Source organism: Gorilla gorilla, chromosome 22 (genome assembly GCF_029281585.2).
Source record: "Gorilla gorilla gorilla isolate KB3781 chromosome 22, NHGRI_mGorGor1-v2.1_pri, whole genome shotgun sequence".
In the NCBI taxonomy this organism is placed as follows: domain Eukaryota; kingdom Metazoa; phylum Chordata; class Mammalia; order Primates; family Hominidae; genus Gorilla; species Gorilla gorilla.
In genome coordinates this window covers 4,070,314-4,095,313 of record NC_073246.2, presented here as the reverse complement: position 1 = coordinate 4,095,313, position 25,000 = coordinate 4,070,314, and the positions used below count along the sequence as shown (strand labels likewise).

General features: G+C 52.3%; 1 protein-coding gene and 1 pseudogene across 37 annotated transcripts in view; one reads left to right on the top strand and one right to left on the bottom strand.

Moving 5' to 3' along the window:
- LOC134757875 (uncharacterized) overlaps positions 1 to 25,000 on the bottom strand; it is a 364,684-nt gene that overhangs the window by 15,540 nt on the left and 324,144 nt on the right. For 32 of the 37 annotated variants that reach the window (XM_063702635.1, XM_063702659.1, XM_063702649.1 and 29 more), the window contains 2 exons: positions 23,156 to 23,252; positions 21,754 to 23,030 (listed from right to left, as the gene is read on the bottom strand). Coding sequence is in view for 1 of the 37 variants with exons in the window: in XM_063702671.1 (XP_063558741.1) it covers positions 1,715 to 2,626 (912 nt within the window). In the remaining 36 variants the exon portion in view is untranslated. Of the gene's footprint in view, positions 1 to 1,643; positions 2,627 to 21,753; positions 23,031 to 23,155; positions 23,253 to 25,000 lie in introns of those variants that run through there. The other 5 variants (XM_063702650.1, XM_063702641.1, XM_063702656.1 and 2 more) reach the window with 5 other exon arrangements.
- Positions 8,100 to 11,921, top strand: LOC134757873 (cell division cycle protein 27 homolog; annotated as a pseudogene).

Here is a 25,000-nt window from a genome sequence, read left to right as displayed (position 1 = left end):
GGCGGGAACGACACACCACCGCTCGGCCTCGGGCACCTGAGGGACAACCCGGAGCGCTCCAGGAGCACCGCAAGGGCCCAGGCGGAGCCGACGCTCGAGCAAACCCCCGGAGAGGGCAGCACGACGGGCCGGCGGGACGGCACCCCCACCGCCGCGGAGGGGGCCCGCCCGCAAGTCGACAACCACGGGAGGCGACAGCGAGGGGTGTCTGCCGCGTCAGAGGACCCCGCCGACCCGTCCCGCGACGCAGAAGGCGGCGGGCGGGACGCCGAGGTCAGGCCGGGTTCCGCACCCCACGCCTTCCCACACGCACCACCCGCAGGCGGGGAGAGGAGAGACGAGGGGCCCCCGCGGGGCGGAGCGAGAAGAACGGGCCCGTTCGCCACGAACGTCCGCCCCTCGCCCGGCGCGGCTCGGACCCGGCCCGGGAGAGCATGACGTCACCACATCGATCGCGAAGAGCCCCCCGGGAGCGGAGGTCGGCCACCCGGCCGGCCGGCCAGCCAGACCAGCCGATCGGCCCCGGCCAACTCCCCACCCCGGGGAAGGGGCGGCGGACAACCCAGCGGAGACGAGAACGCCTGACACGCACGGCACGGAGCCAGCAGGGTGGGGTTGTCGCAGCCGCCCCGGGCGCCCGCAGCGGAGAGCGCACGGGGGCAGGGTGGCCCCCGCCGCCTTCCCCGCCGCCCCCCGGGTGGGTCAGAGACCCGGACCCGGGCCGGCACCGGGAGTCAGGACGCTCGGACGCGCGAGAGAACCACAGGCCCGCGGGCCCCAGCAGGCGGCTCAAGCAGGAGCACGGCCGGCTAGCCGGGTCACCGGTAGGCCAGAGCCCCGCACGCATCCAGAGGCCCAACCTCTCCAGCGACAGGTCGCCAGAGGACAGCGTGTCAGCAATAACCCGGTGGCCCAAAATGCCGACTCGGAGTGAGGGATATACCTCCCCCGGGGCCGGGAGGTCGAGTCACCGACCACACCGCCGGCCCACGAAACGCGCGACACGGACACCTGTCCCCAAAAACGCCACCATCGCGGCCACACACGGAGCGCCCGGGGCCCTCTGGTCAACCCCAGGACACACGCGGGAGCAGCGCCGGGCCAGGGACGCCCTCCCGGCCGCCCGTGCCACACGCAGGGGGCCGGCCCGTGTCTCCAGAGCGGGACCCGGAAGCATTTTCGGCCGGCCCCTCCTACGACCGGGACACACGAGGGACCGAAGGCCGGCCAGGCGCGACCTCTCGGGCCGCACGCGCACTCAGGGAGCGCTCTCCGACTCCGCACGGGGACTCGCCAGAAAGGATCGCGGCAGAGGGACGGCGGCCCGGCCCGGGGACCGCTCCCCGGCACCCGGGGGACGGGGGCAGGACGGTCCCCGGCTCCCCACGGGGACTCGTCGGAAACGAATTCGGCCACCGCCTCAGACGGCCAGGATGAGCGCGGACGGACCCGCGACCGGGCCGGGAAGGGCGTCCCCAGCCTCCCTCGCCACGCGCGGCGGGTCCCCGCGGGTCGCGGCTCGGGCCTCGGGAGCTGCGGCACGCTGGTCGACCAGCCCGGGCAGCCCCACGCCCGGCTCGGGCCCAGAAGCGCAGCGACAGCCTCTCCCCCACATAAACCTGCACGCCAGAGCTCTGACTCACAAGCGACGCGCCACAGCTCTGGCGCCACCGGGCCAGCCGGGCTGACGACCGCGGGCTTTCCGGAGCTCTGCCTAGCTCACAGCGGGGACGGTCCCCTCCCTCGGCAGCTGCCACCGCAGCTCCGGAAGCCGAGAGCACGATCTAAAAGCGGCCGCCAGATGGAGCCCGACGACCGCCGCGAACGTCAGCGAGACAGATCCGGATGGCAGGGCGGCCCGGGGACCGCAAAAGCGAAACCGTGAGTCGAGAAGCTCTTCCCGAGGCCAAAAACGCAGCCCCTCTACCCCAACCCCACACAAACGGTACCCAAAACGGGTCTCTGCCTCGACCGCGACAGAGTCAGAAGACAACCCACGGCGTGTGGGTGTTTGGAGATGCATCTCGGAAGCAGGGAGGGAGGGAGGGAGGGAGGGAGGGAGAAAGAACACACAAGGACTCGGTCGCCGGTCGCTGCAGACACACGGAGAGGCAGAATGCGTAGGCTCTTCCAGAATCCACACAGAGACAGACAGAGGGAGAGAAAGAGGGAGGGACGGGGGGAATGGGGCAAAGAGACAGACGGCGAAAGGGAAGGAGGGAGGGAAGGGAGCAGGGAGGGAGGAAGAAAATGGAGAAAAGAGAGACCGTTTAAAAAACGTAGATACGCAAAGAAAACTTTTGAAACAGTCCATTTTTAAAAGACAGACGGAAAGGAAAGACACATGAAAAAGAGAGAAAGAATGAGGAAAGAAACGAAGGAAAAAAGGGAAAAAGAAACAGAGAGGAAAGAAAAAAGAAGGAAAGACAGGGAACGAAAGAGAAATAAAGCACGAAAGAAAAAAGAACAGAAAGAGAGAAAGAAGGAAAGGAAGAGAGGAAGAAACGCCTAAAGAAGGAGAGAAAGGTAGAAAGGAAGGAAGAAAAACATAAAAGAGAGGAAGAAAGAAAACAGAGACAAATACGTACACTCGTTCATTTAGAAACATAAATACAACACTTTTCATACGTAAGCATACACGTATTTGTCGGCGATCGCTTCTTTCTAGAGCGACGTGTATTCATTTATGCGAAATAAACACCTGCATCTATCACATAGAGGTATGTTTCTACATAATCGATGCGTATTTACTATACACAAGCGTATTCAACGTAAAGATACACATTTTCGTTTACATATAAATGTATACAAACGTTTACGTCGATAAATATAAGCGAACACATGGAAACGAAAGAAACAAAAAAACGAAACGAGTCAACAGGCTGGGCACGGTGACCCACGCCTGTCATCCCAGCACTTTGAGAGGCCGAGGTGGGCGCATCACATGAGGTCGGGAGTTGGAGACCAGCCTGACCCACATGGAGAGACACGGCGTGCCTACTAAAAATACAAACATCAGCCAAGCCAGGCGTGGGGGTGCCTCCCTGTAATCCCCGCTAATCAGGAGGCTGAGGCGGGAGAAGCGCTCGAACCCGGGAGGCGGAAGGTGCGGTGAGCCAAGATCGCGCCATGGCACTCTAGCCGTGGAAACAAGAGTGAAACTCTGTCTCAAAAGGACGAAACAGAAAGAAACAGAGAAAGAAAGAAAGAAAGAAAGAAAGAAAGAAAGAAAGAAAGAAAGAAGAAAGAAAGAATGAATGAATGAAAAGAAAGCAAGAAAGAAAGAAAGAAAAAGAAAAGAAAGCAAGCAAGAAAGAAAAGAAAGCAAGAAAGAAAGCACGAAAGCAAGCAAGCAAGAAAGCAAGAAAACAAGGAAGCAAGAAAGCAAGCAAGAAAGAAACAAAAGACAGAAAGCAAGCAAGAAAGCACGAAAGCAAGCAAGCAAGAAACAAAAGAAAGAAAGAAAGCAAGAAAACAAGAAAGCACGAAAGCAAGCAAGCAAGCAAGTAAGAAAGAAACCAAAGAAAGAAAGAAAGCAAGAAAAGAAGAAAGCACAAAAGCAAGCAAGCAAGAAAACAAGGAAGCAAGAAAGCAAGCAAGAAAGAAACAAAAGAAAGAAAGAAAGCAAGAAAACAGGAAAGCACGAAAGCAAGCAAGCAAGCAAGCAAGCAAGAAAGCAAGCAAGAAAGAAACAAAAGAAAGAAAGAAAGAAAGAAAGAAAGAAAGAAAGAAAGAAAACAGGAAAGCAAGAAAGCACGAAAGCAAGCAAGCAAGCAAGAAAGCAAGAAAACACGAAAGCAAGCAAGCAAGCAAGCAAGCAAGCAAGCAAGCAAGCAAGCAAGCGAGAGAGAGAGAGGCTGGGCGCGGCGGCTCACGCCTGTCATCCCAGCACTTTGGGAGGCCAAGGCAGGCGGATCACCTGAGGTTCGGAGTTGGAGACCAGCCTGACCAACATGGAAAAACACCGTCTCTACTAAAAGTACAAACATCAGCCAGGCACGGTGGCCCATGCCTATAATCCCAGCTAATCAGGAGGCTGAGCCAGGAGAATCGCTTGAACCTGGGAGGCAGAGGGTGCGGTGGGCCGAGATCGCGCCATTGCCCTCTAGCCTGGGCAACAGGAGTGAAACTCTGTCTCAAAAAAAAAAAAAAAAAAAGGAAGAAGAAGAAAAAAAAGAGAAAGTAATAAAGAAAGAAAGAAAAGGCAAGGCCAGGCAAGTCCAGGCAAGGCAAATCTACCTGCTTTCACTACATCTGGGGAGAATCAGGAAAGTCCCCAACAACAACAAGGCCTAAAGTGGAGCTGCCATCTGTAAAACCCGAGCGGAAGCGTCCACGCGGGTTAAAGACACGAAGAAAGACAAGGAAACCATTGACCAAGGAGAAGAACAATCTGGCCCAGCCAGGGTCTGTCTCCTGAGGTGGTCTGGGCAACCAGGGAATGGGACGGAGGGAGGGCGGGCCTCCGAGACTCCGTCTCGAAACATAAATCATCATGATAAAATAAAATTAAGTTAAAAAAAGAAATCACGCATGATTCCTAACGTGTCTGATGCCTGGAAAGGCGAGAGGCGTATGTGTACGTCACGGTGGGGTTGTTTTCTTCTTTTTTTTTTTTTTTCCTTTTTTCTTTTTTCCCGGAAACTCACTTTTTAATTATTTTGTTGCATTTCATTTTTATTTTCATTTTCATTTTTTTGAGACGGAGTCTCGCTCTGTCGCCCAGGCTGGGGTGCAGTGGCGCGATCTCGGCTCACTGCACCCTCCGCCTCCCAGGTTCAAGCGATTCTCCTGCCTCAGCTCGGCCTCCCGAGTAGCTGGGATTACAGACAGTACAGCACAGCACGGCACCCGGCTAATTTGGTGTGTTGTGAGTAGAGACGGGGTTTCACCATACTGGCCCTGTTGGTCTGACCGCCTCTTGATCCACCGGCCTTGGCCTCCCAAAGTGAGGGGATGACAGGCTTGAGCCACCGCGCAGGGCCCATTTATTTATTTTATTTTATTTATTTATTTATTTATTTTAATTTATGTATTTATGTATTTATTTATTTATCTTAGTTTATTTCTTTGAGACGGAGTTTCGCTCTTGTTGCTCAGACTGGAGTGCGATGGCGCAATCTCGGCTCACCGCCACCTCCGCTTCCCAGGTTCAAGCGATTCTCCTGCCTCAGCCTTCCTAGCAGCTGGGATTAGAGGCATGTGCCACCACGCCCGGCTAATTTTGTATTTTCAATTGAGACGGGATTTCTCCATGTTGGTCGGGCTTGTCTCCAACTCCCGACTTCAGGTGATGCGTCCACCTCGGCATCCCAAAGTGATGGGATGACAGGCATGAGCCACCGCGCCTGGCCTATTGTGTTGTGTTGTATTGTATTGTATTGTATTGTATTGTATTGTATTGTATTGTATTGTATTGTATTGTATTGTATTGTATTGTATTGTATTGTATTTACTGTATCCTATCGTATCGTGTTGTATCGTATTGTATTGTATTGTAATGGATTGTATTGACTTATCTTATTTAGTTAGTTACTTTGGTGTTATTTTATTTATTTATTTGTTTGTTCGTTCTTGCCTGATCAAAGGTCAATCAGACCCAGTCGTCAAAGTGGCGATTTCCTAGGCAACAAGGGAGGGAGGAACTTGGAGGTGGGGGCGGGGGCGGTAGAGAAGACACAGTTGCCCCAGGCTGTGCGCAGGCGGCCTGGTGCTCCCTTCCTCTGTGAGGCCTCCGTCTTCAGAGTAACAGTGACCGCTAGGTGATGCCCGACGTCTGCCAGTGAGAGTGTCAGCCTGGAATGAATTGGGATCCCCTGGGGAGGGGGTGGGGGGAAGGATGGAGGTTCCCACAGCACAGTGGGTCACCGCGCCCTCCAAGGCGATCCCCACAACTAATCGACCAGGGCTCCTGGGGGGAGGCAGCCTAAGTCCCCCACCCATCGGATCATCTGGAACTTCCGTCCAGAGACGAGAGACCGACTGGGAATTCTCTCAGTCAAGGTCCGAACCGAAAAGAATCACTGTCACGGACACCAGGACTAAGGCCATTTCTAAAAGACTGGTTTCTGTGTTTTGGGTGAATCCGTGTATTTCTGTATCACAAAATTACTGACTTTGAACGTTACGATTTTTCTCCTCCTTACGTGTACGGTCCTGTGATAGACAGACCAGGGGACTCCTCAGCTCAGAGTCCATGAGGCCAGAAGCTGACATCCCAAATTTCTATTTAGAATGAATTTAAACACGCCAGCCAAACGCTCTGCCGTGAAACTGTCTGTCGGGAAGACAAGCGGGGGAGGGGGGGAAGGGGGGGTCCGGGCGCGGTAGGCTCGCGCCTGTCATCCCCGCACTTTTGGGAGGCCGAGGGCCGGTGGATCCCTCGGTCCAAGCCTTGGCAACACGGTGAAGCCTCGTCTCAAAAAAAAAAAAAATTACACAAACTAACTGGTTTCATAACCTGGACTCCAAGTTAATAAATAGATAAATAGGCCGGGGGCAGTGGCTCACGCCTGTCATCCCAGCACTTTGGGAGGCCGAGGTGGACGGATCACGGGATCGGGAGATCGGGACCATCCTGGCTACCACAGTGAAACCCCGTCTCTACTCAAAATACAAAAAGTTAGCCAGGCACGGTGGCGGGCGCCTGTAGTCCCAGCTACTCGGGAGGCTGAGGCAGGAGAATGGCATGAACCCGGGAGGCAGAGCTTGCAGTGAGCCGAGATCGCGCCGCTGCACTCCAGCCTGGGCAACAGAGCGAGAGTCTGTCTCGAAAATAAATAAATAAGTAAATAAGGAAAGAAATAAATGTAAATAAATAAATAGATTAAAATTGAAAACTAAAAAAAGGTAAAATAATTAAGAAAAAAAATAAATGTAGCCGGCCGGTCACGATGGCTCACGCCTGTCATCCCAGCACTTTGGGAGGCCGAGGCGGGCAGATCCACTGGGGTCGCCAGTTCGAGACCAGCCTGACCGACATGGAGAAATGCCGTCTCTACTAACAATACAAAATCAGCCGGGTGTGGTGGCCCGTGCCTGTAATCCCAGCTACTCAGGAGGCTGAGGCAGGAGAATCGTTTGAACGCGGGAGGTGGAGGTTGCGGTGAGCCGAGATGGTGCCACTGCACTCCAGCGTGGGCACCAAGAGTGAAACTCCGTCCGAAGGGAAAAAAAAAAATTAAGTGCTGTATTCTGTTATTTTTGCTTCCTACCCTGAGAAGAACATAATACAGCTGTTGTCTTTCTGCCTGCCTGCCTGCCTGCCTGCCTGCCTGCCTGCCTGCCTGCCTGCCTGTGGCAGGGCCTCATTCTGTCTTTCGCCCAGACTGGAGCGCAGTGACACAATTATGGCTCACTCACTGCAGCCTCAACCTCCCCAGGGTTAGGCGATTCCTCGAGGGACCCTACGGCCTCGGCCTCCCAAAGTGTTGGGGTTACAGGCGTGAGCCACCAGCACCCGGCCTGAGTTAATACATCTGGTCTCACTACGTCTTAACCACGCACCCACGAAGAACTCAAGTCAAGAGAGAGTCGGCAAGAGACTCTCAGCATTCTCTCCCGAAAGCACGTGTGTCCCGAGCTCCTGTGGTTTCAGGTGGCCGCGCGTAGAGGAGAGATTTCCAATGTTTCCGGAGAGGTGCGAGCCACAGTCACTCGGGGCATCCGAGCACGAGATGGGGTTTCTGACAGCGACTGAAGGGCCAGGAAGGGCCAGAATCTGCCAAGACCCGCGTTCCAGGGTGGGGCCGATGGAACCCAAGGTAGAGGGAGTCAGCGGTCCGCACGGAGAGAGCTCCAGCCCTAGGCCCCACTGTGCAGACCGAATCAGAAGGAAGAGAGTCCTTCGTCCTCCATGCCACATCCCTCACATCCCCCCCCCCCCCCCACTGAACTTGGGAGTGGATCCGTGTTCTAAACACGAGGTGACTCTCGGTTTGCAATGGATCACAAGGGGCCGGGCTTTCCCGAGTCAGCAGGATAAAGAAGTCATTCTGGCTCGGACTCCCCCACCATCCCCCGGTAACGGTCGGTAACGGTCGCTGGTGACTTTAAATGAGCCGGGGCTGGCCGGGCCGGAGCCGCTACGGGGCGGGGGGGGGGGGGGTGGTGCCTGAGGCACTGCAGAAAGTGGGCCTGAGCCTCGAGGATGGCGGTGCTGCAGGGACCCGTCCAGGCTGCTATATGGCAAGCACTAAACCACTATGCCTACCGAGATGCGGTTTTCCTCGCAGAACGCCTTTATGCAGAAGTACACTCAGAAGAAGCCTTGTTTTTACTGGCGACCTGTTCTTACCGCTCAGGAAAGGCCTATAAAACATATAGACTCTTGAAAGGACACAGTTGTACTACACCGCACTGCAAATACCTGCTTGCGAAATGTTGTGTTGATCTCAGCAAGCTTGCAGAAGGGGAACAAATCTTATCGGGTGGAGTGTTTCATAAGCAGAAAAGCCATGATGATATTATTGTTCCTGAGTTTGGTGATTCAGCTCGCTTTCCCCTTCCATTGTTGGGACATGTATATTGCAAGACAGATCGGCTTGCCAAAGGATCAGAATGTGACCAAAAGAGCCTTCGTTGAAATCCTTTCCTCTGGTGTCCCTTTGAATCATGGTGTGAAATAGGGGGGAAAAGCCGGATCCTGACCAAACATTTTGATTCACATCTCTAGAGAGCTTTAGCAACTGCCTGTCCAAGTGTTGCGCCACAACACTTGGGCCTCGTCCTAGTTCACGTCACAGACAGCCTGAGACCGTTCTTACGGAAACAGCCCAGGACACCGTTGAATTAAACGGATTGAATTTAGAATCTTCCAATTCAAAGTACTCCTTGAATACAGACTCCCCAGTGTCCTCTATCGATTCAGCTGTCCTTTCACCTGATACTGTCCCACTGGGAACAGGAACTTCCATATGATCTAAACAGGTTCGACATAAACCAAAAACTGGTCGCAGTTTTATTAGGAGGACCAGCAGCTGTTAGTCCATTAACCCCAAGTGTTGACATTCTGCCATCAGAAACCCCAAGTCCCGGAGACGGATCCTATTGACAAAACTGCACTGGTATTAGACACCTTCTGTCATTGACGTGCCATCCACCGGAGCCCCTTCAAAAAAGTCCGTTGCCAGAATCGGCCAAACCGGAACACAGTCTGTCTTCTCGCAGAGGGGAAAGAGCCCAAAGGTAACTCCAATTCTTGCAAAAACACAAAGTTCTGGTCCGCCGACAAGGGCAACACCTCAGGTATTGAGCCCCACTATGGCATCTCCCCCGAACGCACCGCCTCGAAGAAATTCACGACTCTTGACTAGTGACAGCTCCACAACCGAGGAGAATAGGAGAAAATTAAAAATGAAGTTTCCACCTAAAATCCCAAACAGAAAAACAAAAAGTAAAACTAAGAAAGGAGGAATAACTCCACCGAACATAAGTGATAGCCTGGAAGTGACAAAATTGGACTCTTCCGTCATTTCAGAAGGGAAAATAGTCGCAATCGCGCCTCAGATTCAGGCTTTTAATCTACAAAAAGCAGCAGCGGAAGGCTCGATGAGCCTTCTTCGTGAAAGGGAGAAAGGTTATTTAGCTTTGTGTTCTTACCACGGCAAAGAAGCTCTCAATATCTTGAGCCATCTAGCTTCTCACCACTGCAATACCGGTTGGGTACTGTGCGAAATTGGAAGGGCCTATTTTAAACTCTCAGAGTCCATGCAAGCTGAAAGAACATTCTCAGAGGTTAGAAGGATTGAGAATTACAGAGTCGAAGGCGTGGAGATCTACTCTACCACACTTTGGCATCCTCCGGAAGGTGTTGCTCTTTCAATTCTGTCCAAAGACTTCACAGACATGGATAAAAATTCGCCAGCCAGAGGCCTGGTGTGCTGCAGGGAACTGTTTCGGTCTGCAACGGGAACACGATATTGCGATTCAATTCTTCCAGAGAACTCTCGAAGTGGATCCAAATGATGCTTATGCCTATAGTGCATTAGGGCGTGAGCTTGTCTTCACTGAAGAATTGGACAAAGCATTAGCTGGTTTTAAAAATGCTATCAGAGTCAATCCTAGACATTGTAAGGCATGGTAAGTGGTAATGAAGTGTAAAGACAAAGCCTTATGGATGGTGCCGGTACTCGCTAATTTTTCTGGTTAGATAGCTCTTTATTGTCACGAATTTGGTTAAAAATACTTAGGGATGGTACATACTGCTGAATAACTTCTAACTAAGATGTTTCCTTATGAAACGTATGTCTTTAACAAACTCTGAAATGAACTCATGATCGTAGAATACCAGATCCTTATACTCAACAGTTTCAGTCTTCTAGCAAGCTTTTTTGCAGACACTGTAGCTGTCTTTGGTTTGTGTGTGTGTTTCTTTAGTTGTGTTACTTGATTTGTTACCTTTTCTTCGAGCACCGAAGTGGTGATGGGGACAAGAAGTGCTTGGGAGATTGGAAAGGAATAGCATAGTTCACTTATTGGATAATAGAAAAATAGATGGAAACAATTCACTAGCTGCCGCTTTTTGACAGCGTTCCAGTTTACGGAGTGACTATTAAGAACTTCACGTACCCTTTAATTTAGCAGTCTCTCCGTTTTACCCTTTTGTACTCGTGTATAAGTAGGCACATAGGAAATTACTCCCTAGGTCATATTGTGATCAACGGAATACGATATGAACATGCGTGGTCCTACTTCTGCCTCAACACCATACTCACCGTTGACATTTATTGCATTTTTCTGGACTGACTTCATAGTTTTAAACGTCAAGAGAAGGCCGGGCGCAGTGGCTCACGCCTGTCATCCCAGCACTTTGGGAGGCCGAGGCGGGCGGGTCACGAGGTCAAGAGATCGAGACCATCCGGGCCAACACGGTGAAACCCCGTCTCTATTAAAAGTATAAAGATTAGCTGGGCGTGGTGGCGGGCACCTGTAGTCCCAGCTACTCGGGAGGCTGAGGCAGGAGAATCGCTTGAACCCAGAGAGGTGGCGGTTGCAGTGAGCCGAGATCACACCATTGCACCCCAGCCTGGGCGACAGAGCGAGACGCCGTCTCAAGAGAAATAAATTAAAAAAATAAATACATACATAAATAAATATCAAGAGAAAGTATAATTCTGAAGTCATAACCCTGTGGTAGTTATTTTGTCAGATACGGTGATCTGACTTACTACAGCAGCGGAGTTCTATCATTTGATTTGCTTCTAAATCTGAAGCATTATATTACTGAAACATTTTTTGATTTGTGAATATGTTGTTTAATGGATCATATCTCATTTTGCTGTAGTAGTTACATTGCCCGAAAGATGGCCAAAAAGACAGCGCCAGCTACTGCTGACCAACGTCACAATCAACTTGCCAATACTGCCTTCTCTTCCGATAGCTATGTTCTCCGTCATATTTTAAGAACTCAGTTCTTCATAAGACGTGTGTCGTTTTCGATTTTTTCCCAAGTCTGGTTGATCCTTGTGTTGTTATTTTTTTAAATGTGTATTGTCTGTTCAGCTATTTTGCAGGAGTCGCATTCTTAAAAAAATCTTAACCCTATCAAAAATCGTGTTTAAAGGAGGATTATTCAGATTGGCCAGCCTTTACTAGGAAGAGTTTAAATGCTGACGTATTTAGGCAGCTCTAAATACTGAGCAACTTTACTCTAACTACAAAATAGATAGCCTTTCTTTTGTCTTCACTTTCACTATCATTAGCACAGTGTTTAATACCTTTTCTTCATCTACAACACAATTATAATGATATATGAAGCCACTCAAATAAGGCAGACATGTTGCGTTGCGCTTAAAAAAAGAAAAAAAAAAAAAAAAAGAAGTCTCTCTGTGGCACAGAATGAGGTGTGGCTCGAATCTGGAATCTCCAGTGAAAACCAATGAAAGAGGGTGAAACCCCGTGTCTACTAAAAAAAAAAAAAAAAAAAAAATGAGGCGGCCATGGTGGCGCTGAGACAGGAGAATCACTTGAACCCAGGAGGCAGAGGTTCCAGTGAGCTGAGATCACGCCACTGCACTCCAGGCTGGGGGGACAGAGCAAGACTCCATCTCAGAAACAAACAAACACACAAAGCCGGTAAAGGTGTTTAATTCGACGGTGTCAGGCTCAGGTCTCTTGACAGGATACATCCAGCACCCGGGGGGAAACGTCGACGGGTGGGGTGGAATCTATTTTGTGGCCTCAAGGGAGGGTTTGAGAGGCAGTCCCGCAAGCGGTGATGGCCTAAAGAAGCCCCTCCGCCCAAGAAGCGATATTCATTTCTAGCCTGTAGCCACCCAAGAGGGAGAATCGGGCTCTCCACAGACCCCACAAACCCCACCCCACCCCACCCCACCCCCACCCCTCCCACCTCGTGAAATGGGCTCTCGCTCCGTCAGGCTCTATTCACACCGTGTGCTTTTGGAACCTCCAGCGTGTGTGCGTGGGTTGCGTGGTGGGGTGGGGCCGGCTGCGGACAGAGGAGGGGATAAAGCGGCGGTGTCCCGCGGGTGCCCGGGACGTGGGACGTGGGACGTGGGTGGGGTGGCCAGAGCCTAGGGAACTCATCGCCTGTCAGGACGTCTCCCCTCCTGGTCCCCTCTCTGACCTACGCTCCACATCTTCGCCGTTCAGTGGGGACCTTGTGGGTGGAAGTCACCATCCCTTTGGACTTCTTTAGCCGACGAAGGCCGGGCTCCCGAGAGTCTCCCCGGAGGCGGGGCCTTGGGCAGGCTCACAAGGATGCTGACGGTGACGGTTGGTGACGGTGATGTACTTTGGAGGCCTCGGGCCAATGCAGAGGTATCCATTTGACCTCGGTGGGACAGGTCAGCTTTGCGGAGTCCCGTGCATCCTTCCAGAGACTCATCCAGCGCTAGCAAGCATGGTCCCAAGGATCCCAGCTCCCAGCAGAGGCACTTTTGTTCACACAGGATCCTGGGCAGGAAAGTTCTCAGCAGGCTTAGGCCTCCTAGCCAGAAAGCCAAAACCACTTCTGGGATTTTTTTCAAAGAGCCAGTGGTTCCACAAGGGGCCGTGGGTAGTTGTGGAAATGGAGAGAAGTGTTTGCACATACATATTTGAGACAGAACGGACAGGGCTCGGTCACAGATCACTTAGGACATGGGCAGATGCACATTGAGAAAACCCTTCCGGCATCCTAGGGGAACAGAGGTACGATTTTTCGAGACAGTTGAGGGAGAAGCCACCCCAGATTTTAGGGTTGGATCTTTATTCATATGTAGTATCTATGAGGTATCCAAGTCCAGAAATCAACTCGCCCGTTCTGTACAGCATTCTGTAGGGAGATCAAATCTGGGATGTCAGAAGTGAAGAATTCAGGCCTTGGTAATGGATCAGATTAGATGTACTTGAGCTTATTTTGCAAAAAAAAAGAGAGGGCGGGAGAGAGCGAGAGCCAGAGACCGAGACAGAGAGAGAGAGAGAGACAGAGACAGAGACAGAGAGAGACAGACAGAGAGAGACAACGATACACAAAGAGAGAAAGACAGAAAGAGAGAGAGACAGATAAAGAGACAGACGGAGAAAGACAGAGATGGACAGAGACAGAGAGAAACAGAAAGAGAGAGAAACAGAGACAGGAAGGGAGAGAGACAGGCAGAGAGAGAGAGAGACAAACAGACAGGCAGACAGACAGGCAGAGAAAGAGAGTAAGACAGAAGGCAGACACATGCACACACACACCCACACCCACAGAGAGAGAGACAGAGAGAGACAGAGAGAAAGAGACAGACAGAGAGAAAGAGACAGAGAGAGAAAGACAGACAGAGAGAAACAGACAGAAAGAGAGACACAGACAGGGACAGAGAAACAGCCGACAGGGGGAGAGAGAGAGAGAGACAGACAGAGACAGACAGACAGACAGGCAGAGAAAGACAGTAAGACACAAGACAGACAGAGAGAGAGAGAGAGAGAGAGAGAGAGAGAGAGACAGAGACAGAGACAGAGACAGAGACAGAGAGAAAGAAAGACAAAGCCAGAGAGAGAGAGAAACAGACAGGGAGAGAGAGAGAGAGACAAACAGACAGACAGGGAGAGAGAGACTAAGACAGAAGACAGACACAGTGAGAGAGACAGAGACAGAGAGAAAGAAAGACAAAGACAGAGAGAGAGAGAGAGAGAGAAACAGGGAGAGAGAGAGAGACAAACAGACAGACAGGGAGAGAGAGAGACTAAGACAGAAGACAGACAGTGAGAGAGACAGAGACAGAGAGAAAGAAATACAAAGAGACAGACAGAGAGAGACAGAGACGGACAGAGAGAAACAGACAGAAAGAGAGAGATAGACGCAGAGACAGAGAGTGAGAGAGACAGCCAGGCAGAGAAAGGGAGTAAGACAGAAGACAGACACAGTGAGAGAGACAGGCAGAGAGAGAGAGACAGAGCGAGAGAAACAGACAGGCAGAGAGAGACAGAGAGAGAGAAACAGACAGGCAGAGAGAGAGAGACACACACACAGAGAGAGAAGACAGACAGAGAAAGAGAGAGACAGAGACAGACAGACAGACAGAGAGAGGGGGAGGAAGGGCGTGCTCAAGAAATAATCACACATATTTTATAGTGCTTTTGATCCCATAAACGGTGGCCGGGGTATACTTTGAAAACAACAACAACAACAACAACAACAACGACAACGACAACAGCAACGACAACAACAACAGCAACAAGAGCAGCAGCAGCATTCGCCTACGGATTTCTAGAAAATAAGATGTCATGATGAAGTATAGTAAACATCAACCGGCTCTCACTGCACGTTGAGGGATTCACAAAAGCGCTAGTTAACAACAGGAAAAAACAGCAGCTAACATGTCTTGGGGAAAATAGACGTCCTCCTGAAAACTGGGGATTTCTACTTCACTTGAAAAGAAATACATACCAGAAAGGAAAAACACGAACAAAACAAAACAAAACAAAACAAAACAAAACAAAACAAAACAAAACAAAACAAGCCAAGAAACACGGGCCAAGGCACCGTCCCTGGAAATCTTAAGTGAGCAAAGTTATTAGTTTTCAGAAAGCGTTTCTATTTTGGGCAAGTACTAAGAGGGCCCACACTAGAGCTGTGACGCCCTTCGCATTGTGAAACTATGCTGGCCGGAGGGCGGAGAAACTAAAACATCATGATAAAAGGTGACGGAGACCCAGCCAGGGTGAAGCTTTCCTAGGGAGGGAGGCCTGAGGCGGAAAGCGGGGGGAAAAGCCCCACAACTGCAGACCCGCCCGCTTGCCCACGCGGGTCAAGGGCTATGCCATCGGCCCAAGCTGCCTCTGGGGAAGTGGGACCGTGCCGCCCCCCATCTTCCAAAACGGTGGCCCCTGAGTGAGGCCTGACGCCCACCGATGCAAATGTCAGCCTGGCAAGAATGAGATCGCCGGCAAGGGGTGGGGGAAGGGCAGAGAAGACGGAGGCACACCGGGGTGGCTCTGGAAGGCTTCCAAGCGGGGTGTTGGGAGGCGGGGGGGTGGGGGTTTTGGGGGAAACCCACCTAACCGACTCACTAAATTAAGGTGAAGGGAGGTGGGTAGTGGGGGGAGCCGGGGGGCAACTTGAAAATTAAACTGACCCTTCCCAAAGCCCAAGTAGAAGAGTCTAGGCGCCAAAACACAAAGAAAACTAAAGCGCCGATCAAAGAACAATAGGGCCCCCGCCAGGGCGGAGGTTCCCTAGGCAACGAGGGAGAGAGGGAGGGGCCTCCAGAAGGGAGAGAGAGAAACCCGTTGCCCCAGGCTCGGTGAAGTCGGCGAGACCTCCCTCCGTGTCACCTCGACTTTCAATAACAGTGGCCGCTAGGTGATGCCCGAAGACAACCGATGCCTGCGAATGTCCGTCAGCAGGGAAAAGAATTAATGAATTCATGAATTTGCTTATTTATTTAGAGACAGAGTCTCACTCACTCTACAGCCTGGGCCATAGTGCAGTGGCGCGATCTCGGCTCCCTGCAGCCTCCGCCTCCCAGGTTCAAGCGATTTTCCCGCCTCAGCCTCCCGAGGAGCTGGCATTACAGGGGCCTGCCCCGCCGCTCCCGACTCGGCTTTGTAGTTTTAGTAGAGACGGGGTTTCGCCGTGTTGGGTCCGGCCTTAACCGTTTATGTTTAAGTCGAGGAGCTTATCAGGGAAATAGGAGAAGTCCGGACGCCAGACGTGACCGAGAGAAAAGTCTGAAAATGCCCCTCGCATCCAAGCGGGGACCCGGCCTCGACCTCCCGAAATCATACACCGAGTGGGGAAGCCCAGCAAGGCCCGTCTGTCTAGATTCCTCTCGGCCTCTCTAAGCACCGAAGCACGCGCTTCTCACTTTCGTGGAAGGGGCAGGGCCCTACCCGGCACGGGGGTGTCTGACGGACTGACAGAGAAAGAGAGAGACATAGAAAGACAGAGATGGACGGCGAGAGATAGAGAGAAACAGACAGAAAGAGAAAGAGAGAGAGACAGAGACAGAGAGAGAGAGAGAGAGACAGACAGGGAGGGAGAAAGACAAACAGAGAGAGAGACAGACAGACAGACAGACAGAGACAGAGAGAAACAGACAGAAAGAGAGAGAGACGGAGAGAGAGTGAGTGAGAGAGAGAGAGACACATGGAGGGAGAGAGCCAGACAGACAGAAAGACAGGCAGGCAGAGAAAGAGAGTAAGACAGAAGACAGACACAGTGAGAGAGACAGGCAGAGAGAGAGAGAGAGAGAGACAGAGACAGAGAGAAAGAAAGAGAGAGAAAGAGAAAGAGACAGACAGAGATGGACAGAGAGAGAGAGACAGAGAGAGAAACAGACAGACAGGGAGGGAGGGAGGGAGGGAGGGAGACAGACAGAGAGAGAGAGACAGACAGACAGGCAGAGAAAGAGAGTAAGACAGAAGATAGGCACAGACAGAGAGACAGACGCAGAGAGAGACAGAGAAAAAGAAAGAGAGAGACAGACAGAGAGAGAAAGAGAGAAACAGACAGAAAGAGAGAGAGAGAGAGAAACAGAAAGGGAGGGAGAGAGAGGGAGAGACAGACAGACAGACGGACAGGCAGAGAAGGAGAGTAAGACAGAAGACAGTCACACACAGTGAGAGAGACAGAGAGAGAGCGAGAGAGAGGCAGAGACAGAGAGAAAGAGGGAGACAGAGAAAGAGAGATGGACAGAGAGACAGAGAGAAACAGACAGAAAGAGAGACAGACAGAGAGAGAGAAAGAGAAAGGGAGGGAGAAAGACAGAAAGAGAGACAGACAGACAGACAGACAGGCAGGCAGAGAAACAGAGTAAGACAGAAGATAGGAACAGAGAGAGAGAGACAGAGAGACGCAGAAAAAGAAAGAGAGAGGCAGACAGACAGAGAAAGACAGAGACAGACAGAGAGAAAGAGGCAGAAAGAGAGAGAGAGAGAAACAGACAGGAAGGGAGAGAGAGAGACAGACAGAGAGAGAAAGAGAATAAGGCAGAAGACAGACACAGTGAGACAGGCAGAGAGAGAGAGAGACAGAGACAGAGAGAAAGAGACAGACAGAGACCGACAGAGAAAGAGAGAAACAGGCAGAGAGAGAGCGAGAGAGAGAGAAACAGAAAGGGAGGGAGAGAGAGAGAGAGAGACAGACAGACAGACAGATGGACAGGCAGAGAAGGAGAGTAAGACAGAAGACAGACACAGTGAGAGAGACAAGCAGAGAGAGAGAGAGAGAGAGACAGAGACAGACAGAAAGAAAGAGAGAGACAGACAGATAGAAAAAGACAGAGACGGACAGAGAGAGACAGAGAAACAGACAGAAAGAGAGAAAGACAGAGAGAGCGAGAGAGGGAGAGAGAGAGAAACAGAAAGGGAGGGAGAGACAGAGAGAGACAGACAGACAGGCAGAGAAAGAGAGTAAGACAGAAGATAGTCACAGAGAGAGAGAGAGAGAGAGAGAGAGAGAGAGAGAGAGAGACAGACAGACAGAGAGACACAGAAAAAGAAAGAGAGGGGCAGACAGACAGAGAAAGAGACAGAGAGAGACAGAAACAGACATAAAGAGAGAGAGAGAAACAGACAGGGAGGGAGAGAGAGAGAGACAGACGGGGAGAGAAAGAGAGTAAGACAGAAGACAGACACAGTGAGACAGGCAGAGAGGGAGAGAGAGAGACAAAGACAGAGACAGAGAGAAAGAAAGAGACAGACAGACAGACAGACAGACAGAGAAAGAGACACAGAGAGAAAGACAGAGACGAACAGAGAGAGACAGAGAGAAACAGACAGAGAGAAGGTCCTAGCCCAGTAGCGATACAGTGCCTTTTCTTTCATTTTCTCTTTCTTTTGTTTTTGTCTTTCTTGTATGATGTATGTATGTATGTATGTATGTATGTATTTATCTGGAGACTGAGTCTCACTCTGTCGCCCAGGCTGTAGTGCAGTGGCGCGATCTTGGGTCACTGCAACCTCTGCCTGCCAGGTTCAAGCAATTCTTCCGCCCCAGCCTCCCGAGTAGCTGGGATGACAGGTGCCTGCCCCACGGCGCCTGACTGAATTTCGTATTTTCAGTAGAGACGGGGTTTCACCACGTTGGCCGGGCTGGTCTCGAACTCCTGACCTCGGGATGACAGACGTGAGCCACTGCGTTCAGTGTACAGTGCCATTTCTTAGAAATCACTCACGGGAACACACACTTAGAGGTGACGTGTAGAGATTTTAGTTAGTTAGTTAGTTTTTGCGTGGGGAGGTGGGGGAACGGAGTTTGGCTCTTGCTGCCCAGGCTACAGTGCAATGGCCTAGGGGACTCAAGGAGTCAACCTAGGGCAGAGAGGACACGTCATTCTGAGCGTAAGGGCCGCAGCGAAAGTTGGCAGGGCCCGCGCTTTTAAAGGCTGAAATCCCGGCGGCACAGGCCTGTCGTCCCAGCACCTTGGGAGGCCCAGGAAGGCGGATCATTTGAGGTCAGGAGTTCGAGACCAGCATGGCCAACATGGAGAAACCCCGTCTCTACTAAAAATAGAAATACGAGCCGGCCGTCATGGTGCGCGCCTGTAATCCCAGCTACCCGGAGAAGAATCACTGGAACCCGGGAAGCAGAGGTTTCAGTGAGCCGAGAGAGCGCCACTGCACCGCAGCCTGGGTGACAGAGCGAGAGAGACTCAGTCCAAAAAAAAGAAAGAAAAGAAGAAAAACAAAAGAACAGGCCCAAATACTGCATTGTTGTTGAACGTTCTCCCAAAAGGCCAGAAACCCCCTGACTCAGGTCAAGGAGGTGGTGTTTCGTTTTACCTCTCTCTCTCTCTCTGTCTCTCTCTCCCCCCCCTTTTATTTGTGGTTCAAGCATACATGAGCAAGATTGTTACATAGGTAAACTTGTGACGGGGGTGTTCAGTGTGCAGATGATTTCATCACCCGGGTAGTCAGTGCTGTGTCCGACAGTATTCGTGTTTTGTTTTTTTTCCTGAAGGTGTCTCTCCTCGCACCCCTCCTCCGCCAAGCAGGCTTCCGCGTCCCTGGTCCCCCTCGTTCTGCCCATGCAAGGACTCTCATCTGTAAGTTCCCACTTCTAGATGAGAACACGCGGTAGTTAGCGGATCGTTGCTTTCAGCTTCGGTGGTGGCGGTGAAAGAGGCATGACACTAAATCGACCCTTAGGACGCTCTCCTCCGTCCCCACCCCGCACCCCCTCCCCACACACACCCTCATTCCCGCACCCCCTCCTCAAACGCAAGAAAGGAAGAAAGAAATGAAAGTAAGAGGTGAGCCTGCAAGGCGGTGGAGGCGGGGGATCTCAGAGGGCGAGAAAGCGATGGTGGTCGGCGGATGTGTCGGCTGAGGTATCAAAACTAGGGGACCCACTTTTCAAGCCCCAACACACCCCCTAATCCTCAGCCGCAGCCAGCCTCTGGGTGGGGTTGCGCCTGTCAAAGCTTCCGAATGGAGAGAAGCCCAAGGCTATGGAAGGCATGAGCTCCAACTCCAGGAAGGGAATAAGGCTCTGTGCATATGAATGGGGCTTTCAAAGGCGTTGCCGCGGCTTCCAAAGCGATGCGCTGTGCCTCGCCTCGCCTCGCCCCGCCCCGCCCAGAGCGAGACTCCGTCTGAAAATAAGTACACAAATAAATCATAAAATAATTCATCAATAAATAAATAAGAAAGAAAGAAAGAAAGAAAGAAAGAAAGAAAGAAAGAAAGAAAGAAAGGATGAGTACAGCGATCGTGAATCATTCCCCGGAGTCCAGGCGCAGTGGCTCACGCACGTCACGCCAGCACTTTGAGACGCCGGGCGGGAGGGTTGCAACGAAATGATGAGACCCCGTCTGTGGGAAAACATTTAAAAATGAAGGCCGGGCGCGGTGGCCCACGCCTGTCATCCCAGCACTTCCGGAGGCCGGGGAGGGCGGATCACCTGAGGTCGGGAGTTTGAGACCAGCCCGATCAACATGGAGAAGCCCCGTCTCCACTAAAAATACAAAATCAGCCAGACGTGGCGGCGCATGCCCGCCATCCCAGCTACTCAGGAGGCCGATGCAGGAGAATCGCTTGAAACCGGGAGGCAGAGGTTGCGGTGAGCCAAGATGGCGCCACCGCACCGCAGTCTAGGCCACGAGAGGGAGACTCTGTCTCGGGGGGGAAAAAATAATTAAAAATAGTGTGGGCACAGTGGCGCGTGCCTGCGGTCCCAGGTTCTGTACTCTGGAGGCTGAGGTGGAAGGATCGCTCGAGTCCAGGAGCGTCCACGCTGCAGGGAGTGAGTTATGGTGGCACCACTGCTGGGGTGACGGAGCGAGATGCCGTCTCTAAATCAGTCAATGAGATCACTGGAAGGCGCTCTCTGTGTCTCACTTTCCAAGACGGTCTCTTTAGGCCAAGCAGGCATGGTGCCTCACGCCAGTCATCCCAGCACTTTGGGAGGCTGAGGCGGGAGGAAAGAAGGAAGGGAGGAAGGGAGGAAAGAAGAAAAGAAGAAACGCAGGAAGGCAGTAAGGCAGGAAAGAAAGAGGGGAAGGAAGGAAGAAAGAAAGAAAGAAAGAAAGAAAGAAAGAGAAGAAAGAAAGAAGGAAAGAAGGAAAAAAAGAAAAGAGAAGAAAAGAGAAGGGAAGAAAAGAAAAGCAAACGGGGAGGGGGCCTATCTCCTTGACCGGTGACTGACCAGGATACAGTGGGTCACGGACGACCGAAGCCTCGACCTGTGGGGCCTCAAGTGATCTTCTCCTTATCTCAGCCTCCCGAGTAGCTGCGACTCCAGGCGGCCATCACCACGCACAACTCACCTTCTAAAAACATCACGATTCTATCGAGACAGGGTCTCGCTCTGTCATCCAGGCTGGATTGCCACGGCACGACCTCAGCTCATCGCAACCTCGGCCTCCCCGGTTGGAACAACTCGCCCGCCCCAGTCTCCCGAGCGGTCGTGATTCCAAGCCCACGCCACCAGGCCCGGCTCATCGTTCTATTTTTCAGAGAGACGGGGTTTCGCCACGTCGGCCAGCCCGGTCTCGAACTCCGGGCCCCAAGCGATCCACCCGCCTCGGCCTCCCAAAGTGCCGGAATGACAGGCGTGAGCCAGCGTGCCCGGCCCAGATCATCTTTTTCATACATTGTAGAGAAGGGGTTTCGTCAGCCAACGGGTGGAGGGTGGGGTGGGTTTTACTCAGCCTGCGTACCGTGAAAAGGGGAAGTGAGTGTGCTTTGCGAACTAGATATGGAAACTGTGTGTGTGTGTGTGTGTGTGTGCGTGCGTGCGTGCGTGCGAGAGAGAGAGAGAGAGACCAATCCCCACCACGAGGACCCGGAAATAGTGTTTGATCTGTGTCCCTGCCTAGTCACCTGTCTTGTGTGTAGATGACTGAGGATTCCACAAATGAAGGTCAGCAGTATCTATTGAGCTGTTTCTCCCTCTCATGCGTCTCATCTGCGTGCTGGAGAAAGGGAAGAAAAGAGGTTCCGATGGGAAGTTGTCTTCACGCCTGAGGCAGCTGAAGGCAGACCGAAGGGAAGGAGGGCATCCTACGTGACATTTCCATACCCGTGCACCCTTTACAATGCTGGGGCTGCCAGTCCACCCTGTACGTCAACCCACTCCCAAGAACAGCACCGGTCCGGGGTGGTCCAGTCTCATCCCATCCGGCCCACCCGGGGGCATCCGGTGGAAGTCTTCGCCGTAGGATCCGAAGGCAGCGTCCACGCGGTTCCCCTGGGGTCGCCCGGCAACGGCCAGCCGGGGGAGGGTAGCGGGACCTGACGGGGAAGGGGGGGGCGCATCCGCCTCAGAGCTCCCTGGAAGGTGGCAGGTAGCCGGTGGGGCACGCCGAGCCAGAGACGTCCGGCAGGATATAGATGTGGAAGGCGCGTCAGTCCTCTCCCATACCTCTCCTATGGAAAATGCCAGGGCGGCGGTGGGAGCCTCGGCTGGGGGAGAAGCGGGGACAAGGGGGAGAGGGAAGGAGGCCCTCGGGAGGTTTCAGCACCGAAAACCCACTCACTCAGCCAAGCTCCCAACGTGTTTCTGGGTCCAAGGTACACCCTGGGAGACGGCAAGAGAAACCTTCACACCGTGCTTTTCGTCTTCGTGTTTATTTCTTTCATCTTTTCCATTTGACGAGAGATGCTCATTTCAACAACCAGACGGCGGATGTGACGGGAGAAGTGTCAAGGCCAGGAGTTTGAGACCAGCGTGAGTAACAGAGCAACACAAGTAGGAGAGCCCAGCTGAAAGAAATGAAAGAGCAGGAGGAGGAGGAGGAGGAGGAGGAGGAGGAGGAGGAGGAGGAGGAGGAGGAGGAGGAGGAGGACAAGGGGGGGTGGGGGGGGGAAGGAGAAGGAAAGAAAAGAAAAGAAAAGAAGAGAAAAGAAAAGAAAAACAACCACCAAGAAAGTTAAAATTCTCCAACGGTCGGAAGTTGAAGACCAGCCTGACTAAGATGGAGAAACCCCATGTGTACTAAAACTAGAAAACCTAGCCGGGCACGATGGCTCATTGCTGTCATTCCAGCTACTCGTGAAGGCTGAGGCAGGAGAATCACTCGAACCTGGGAGGCGGAGGGTGCGGTGAGCCGACATCGCGCCATCGTCCTCCACCCTGGGCGACAAGAGTGAAACTCCGTCTAAGGAGAAAAGAAAAAAAAAGAAAAGGCGGATCGGTGAGACGCGTCTCCACATTTTATTTGTTCGCAGTCCCCGTATCAAACACGGAAAGAACCGACCCATGACAAACATGACCAGAGCGTACCGTGCCCACGCGTGTCATCACAGCACTCCGGGAGGCCGATGCGGGAGGATCTCTGGAGCCTAAAAGTTTGCGATCACTCGGACATGTGAGATGACACCTACAATAATAATCATCATAGAAGTTTAAAAAGAGATCACGTGTGCCCAGAGCATGGACACCAAAGCGAGAGCACATCCGTCCTCAAAAGAAGACGATTGATAGACAGGCAGGCAGGCAGGCAACTATAGAATGAGCCAGGTGCAGTGTCTCACGCCTGTCATAGCAGCAGTGTGGGCGGCCGAGGCAGGCAGGCGGATTGCGTGAGAAGAGGAGTTCGAGACCAGCGTGGGCAACATGATAGAACCCCGAAACCCGTCTCACTCACATACATACATACATACATACGTACATACATACATACCTACCTACACACATACATACATACCTACCAACCTACGGAAAACATGAGAAACCACCTAAAAGTCAACCGGTGTGGTGGTGCGTGCCTGTAGTCTCAGGTAATGGGGATGGGAGGGATCAGAGGCAGGACGACCGTTCGGTCGGTCCAAAGCGTTGAGGTTGGGGTGATCCTGGGCGGCAGAGGCAGAGGAAGACCCTGCCAGTAAGGGAGGGAGGGAGGGAGGGAGGGAGGGAGGGAGGGAGGGAGGGAAGGAAATAAACAAGCAAGGAAGCAGGCAAGCAAACGATGAACATGACAATGACATAGAATAACCCATGAGAATAAACAAGCAAATAAGAGGGTATGAATGAAGCTAAAAGGCAATTAAGATCGCAATCAATTGTTTTCTCTGCACCCCACCCCACCCGCACCCCACCCCACCTCACGTAAGCTGGAGTGGAAGTGCGCCATCACAGCCCACGTTAGCCTCTCCCTCCCGGGCTGAAGAGATCCCTGTAGTCCCAGGTATTTGGGAGGCTGAGGTCACCAGAGCCCAGAGTGAGAAGACCAGGCGGGCCAGCCCCAAAAGAAAAGAACATAAATACACGAAAAGTATTAACAAATAATAAATGGAAGGAAGGGAGGGAGGAAGGATATACATACACACGTGTATGTAAATGAAATGGGTTTTTAATACATATTCATCCATTAAAAGTAACATAATATAAACGTATTATGGAAGTATCATTTACATAGTTTTATCACTGTGTGTGTGTAAATGTATGTTCATACACACACGGCAGCGTTCAGAAAATAAGATTGAAAAAAAGGAAGGAATCGGCCGGGCGTGGTGGCTCACGCCTGTACTCCCAGCAGTCTTTGGGAGGCCGAGGCGGGCGGATCACTAGGTCGGGAGTTCGAGACCGGCCCGGCCAATATGGTGAAATCCCGTCTTTACTCGAAATACAAAAATTGCTGTTTGCTTGAACCGTGGAGGCACAGGCAGCGGCAGCAGTGAGCCGAGAAGGCACCAAGGAAGGAAAGAGAGAGAGAGGGAGCGGGGGGAGGGGGGAGGGAGGGAGGGTGGGGGGAGGGAGGGAGGGAGGGAGGGAGGGTGGGGGGAGGGAGGGAGGGAGGGAGGGAGAGAGAGAGAGAGAGAGAGAGAGAGAGAGAGAGAGAGAAAGAAAGAAAAAGAAAAAGAAAGGAAAAAAAAAACGCAAGACAAAACCAAAAAGCTAAAAAGGAGGAAGTATTACTGACTGACGGCAGCAGTGACTCCCTCTTAAAAGTCCCGCGGACGCAAACTCGCAGTGGGGCTGAAAAAAATGTAGGAGAGGGAGTTCCGCGTGGTCCCAGCTCCACCGAAGGCCGAGGCCGGTGAAGACCGCCGGCGCTTGAACGGGAATCGACACCCTCGCATCGGTGCGCCGCAGCGTTCAGCGGCGAGCCGCCGGCTAAGTCCGGAG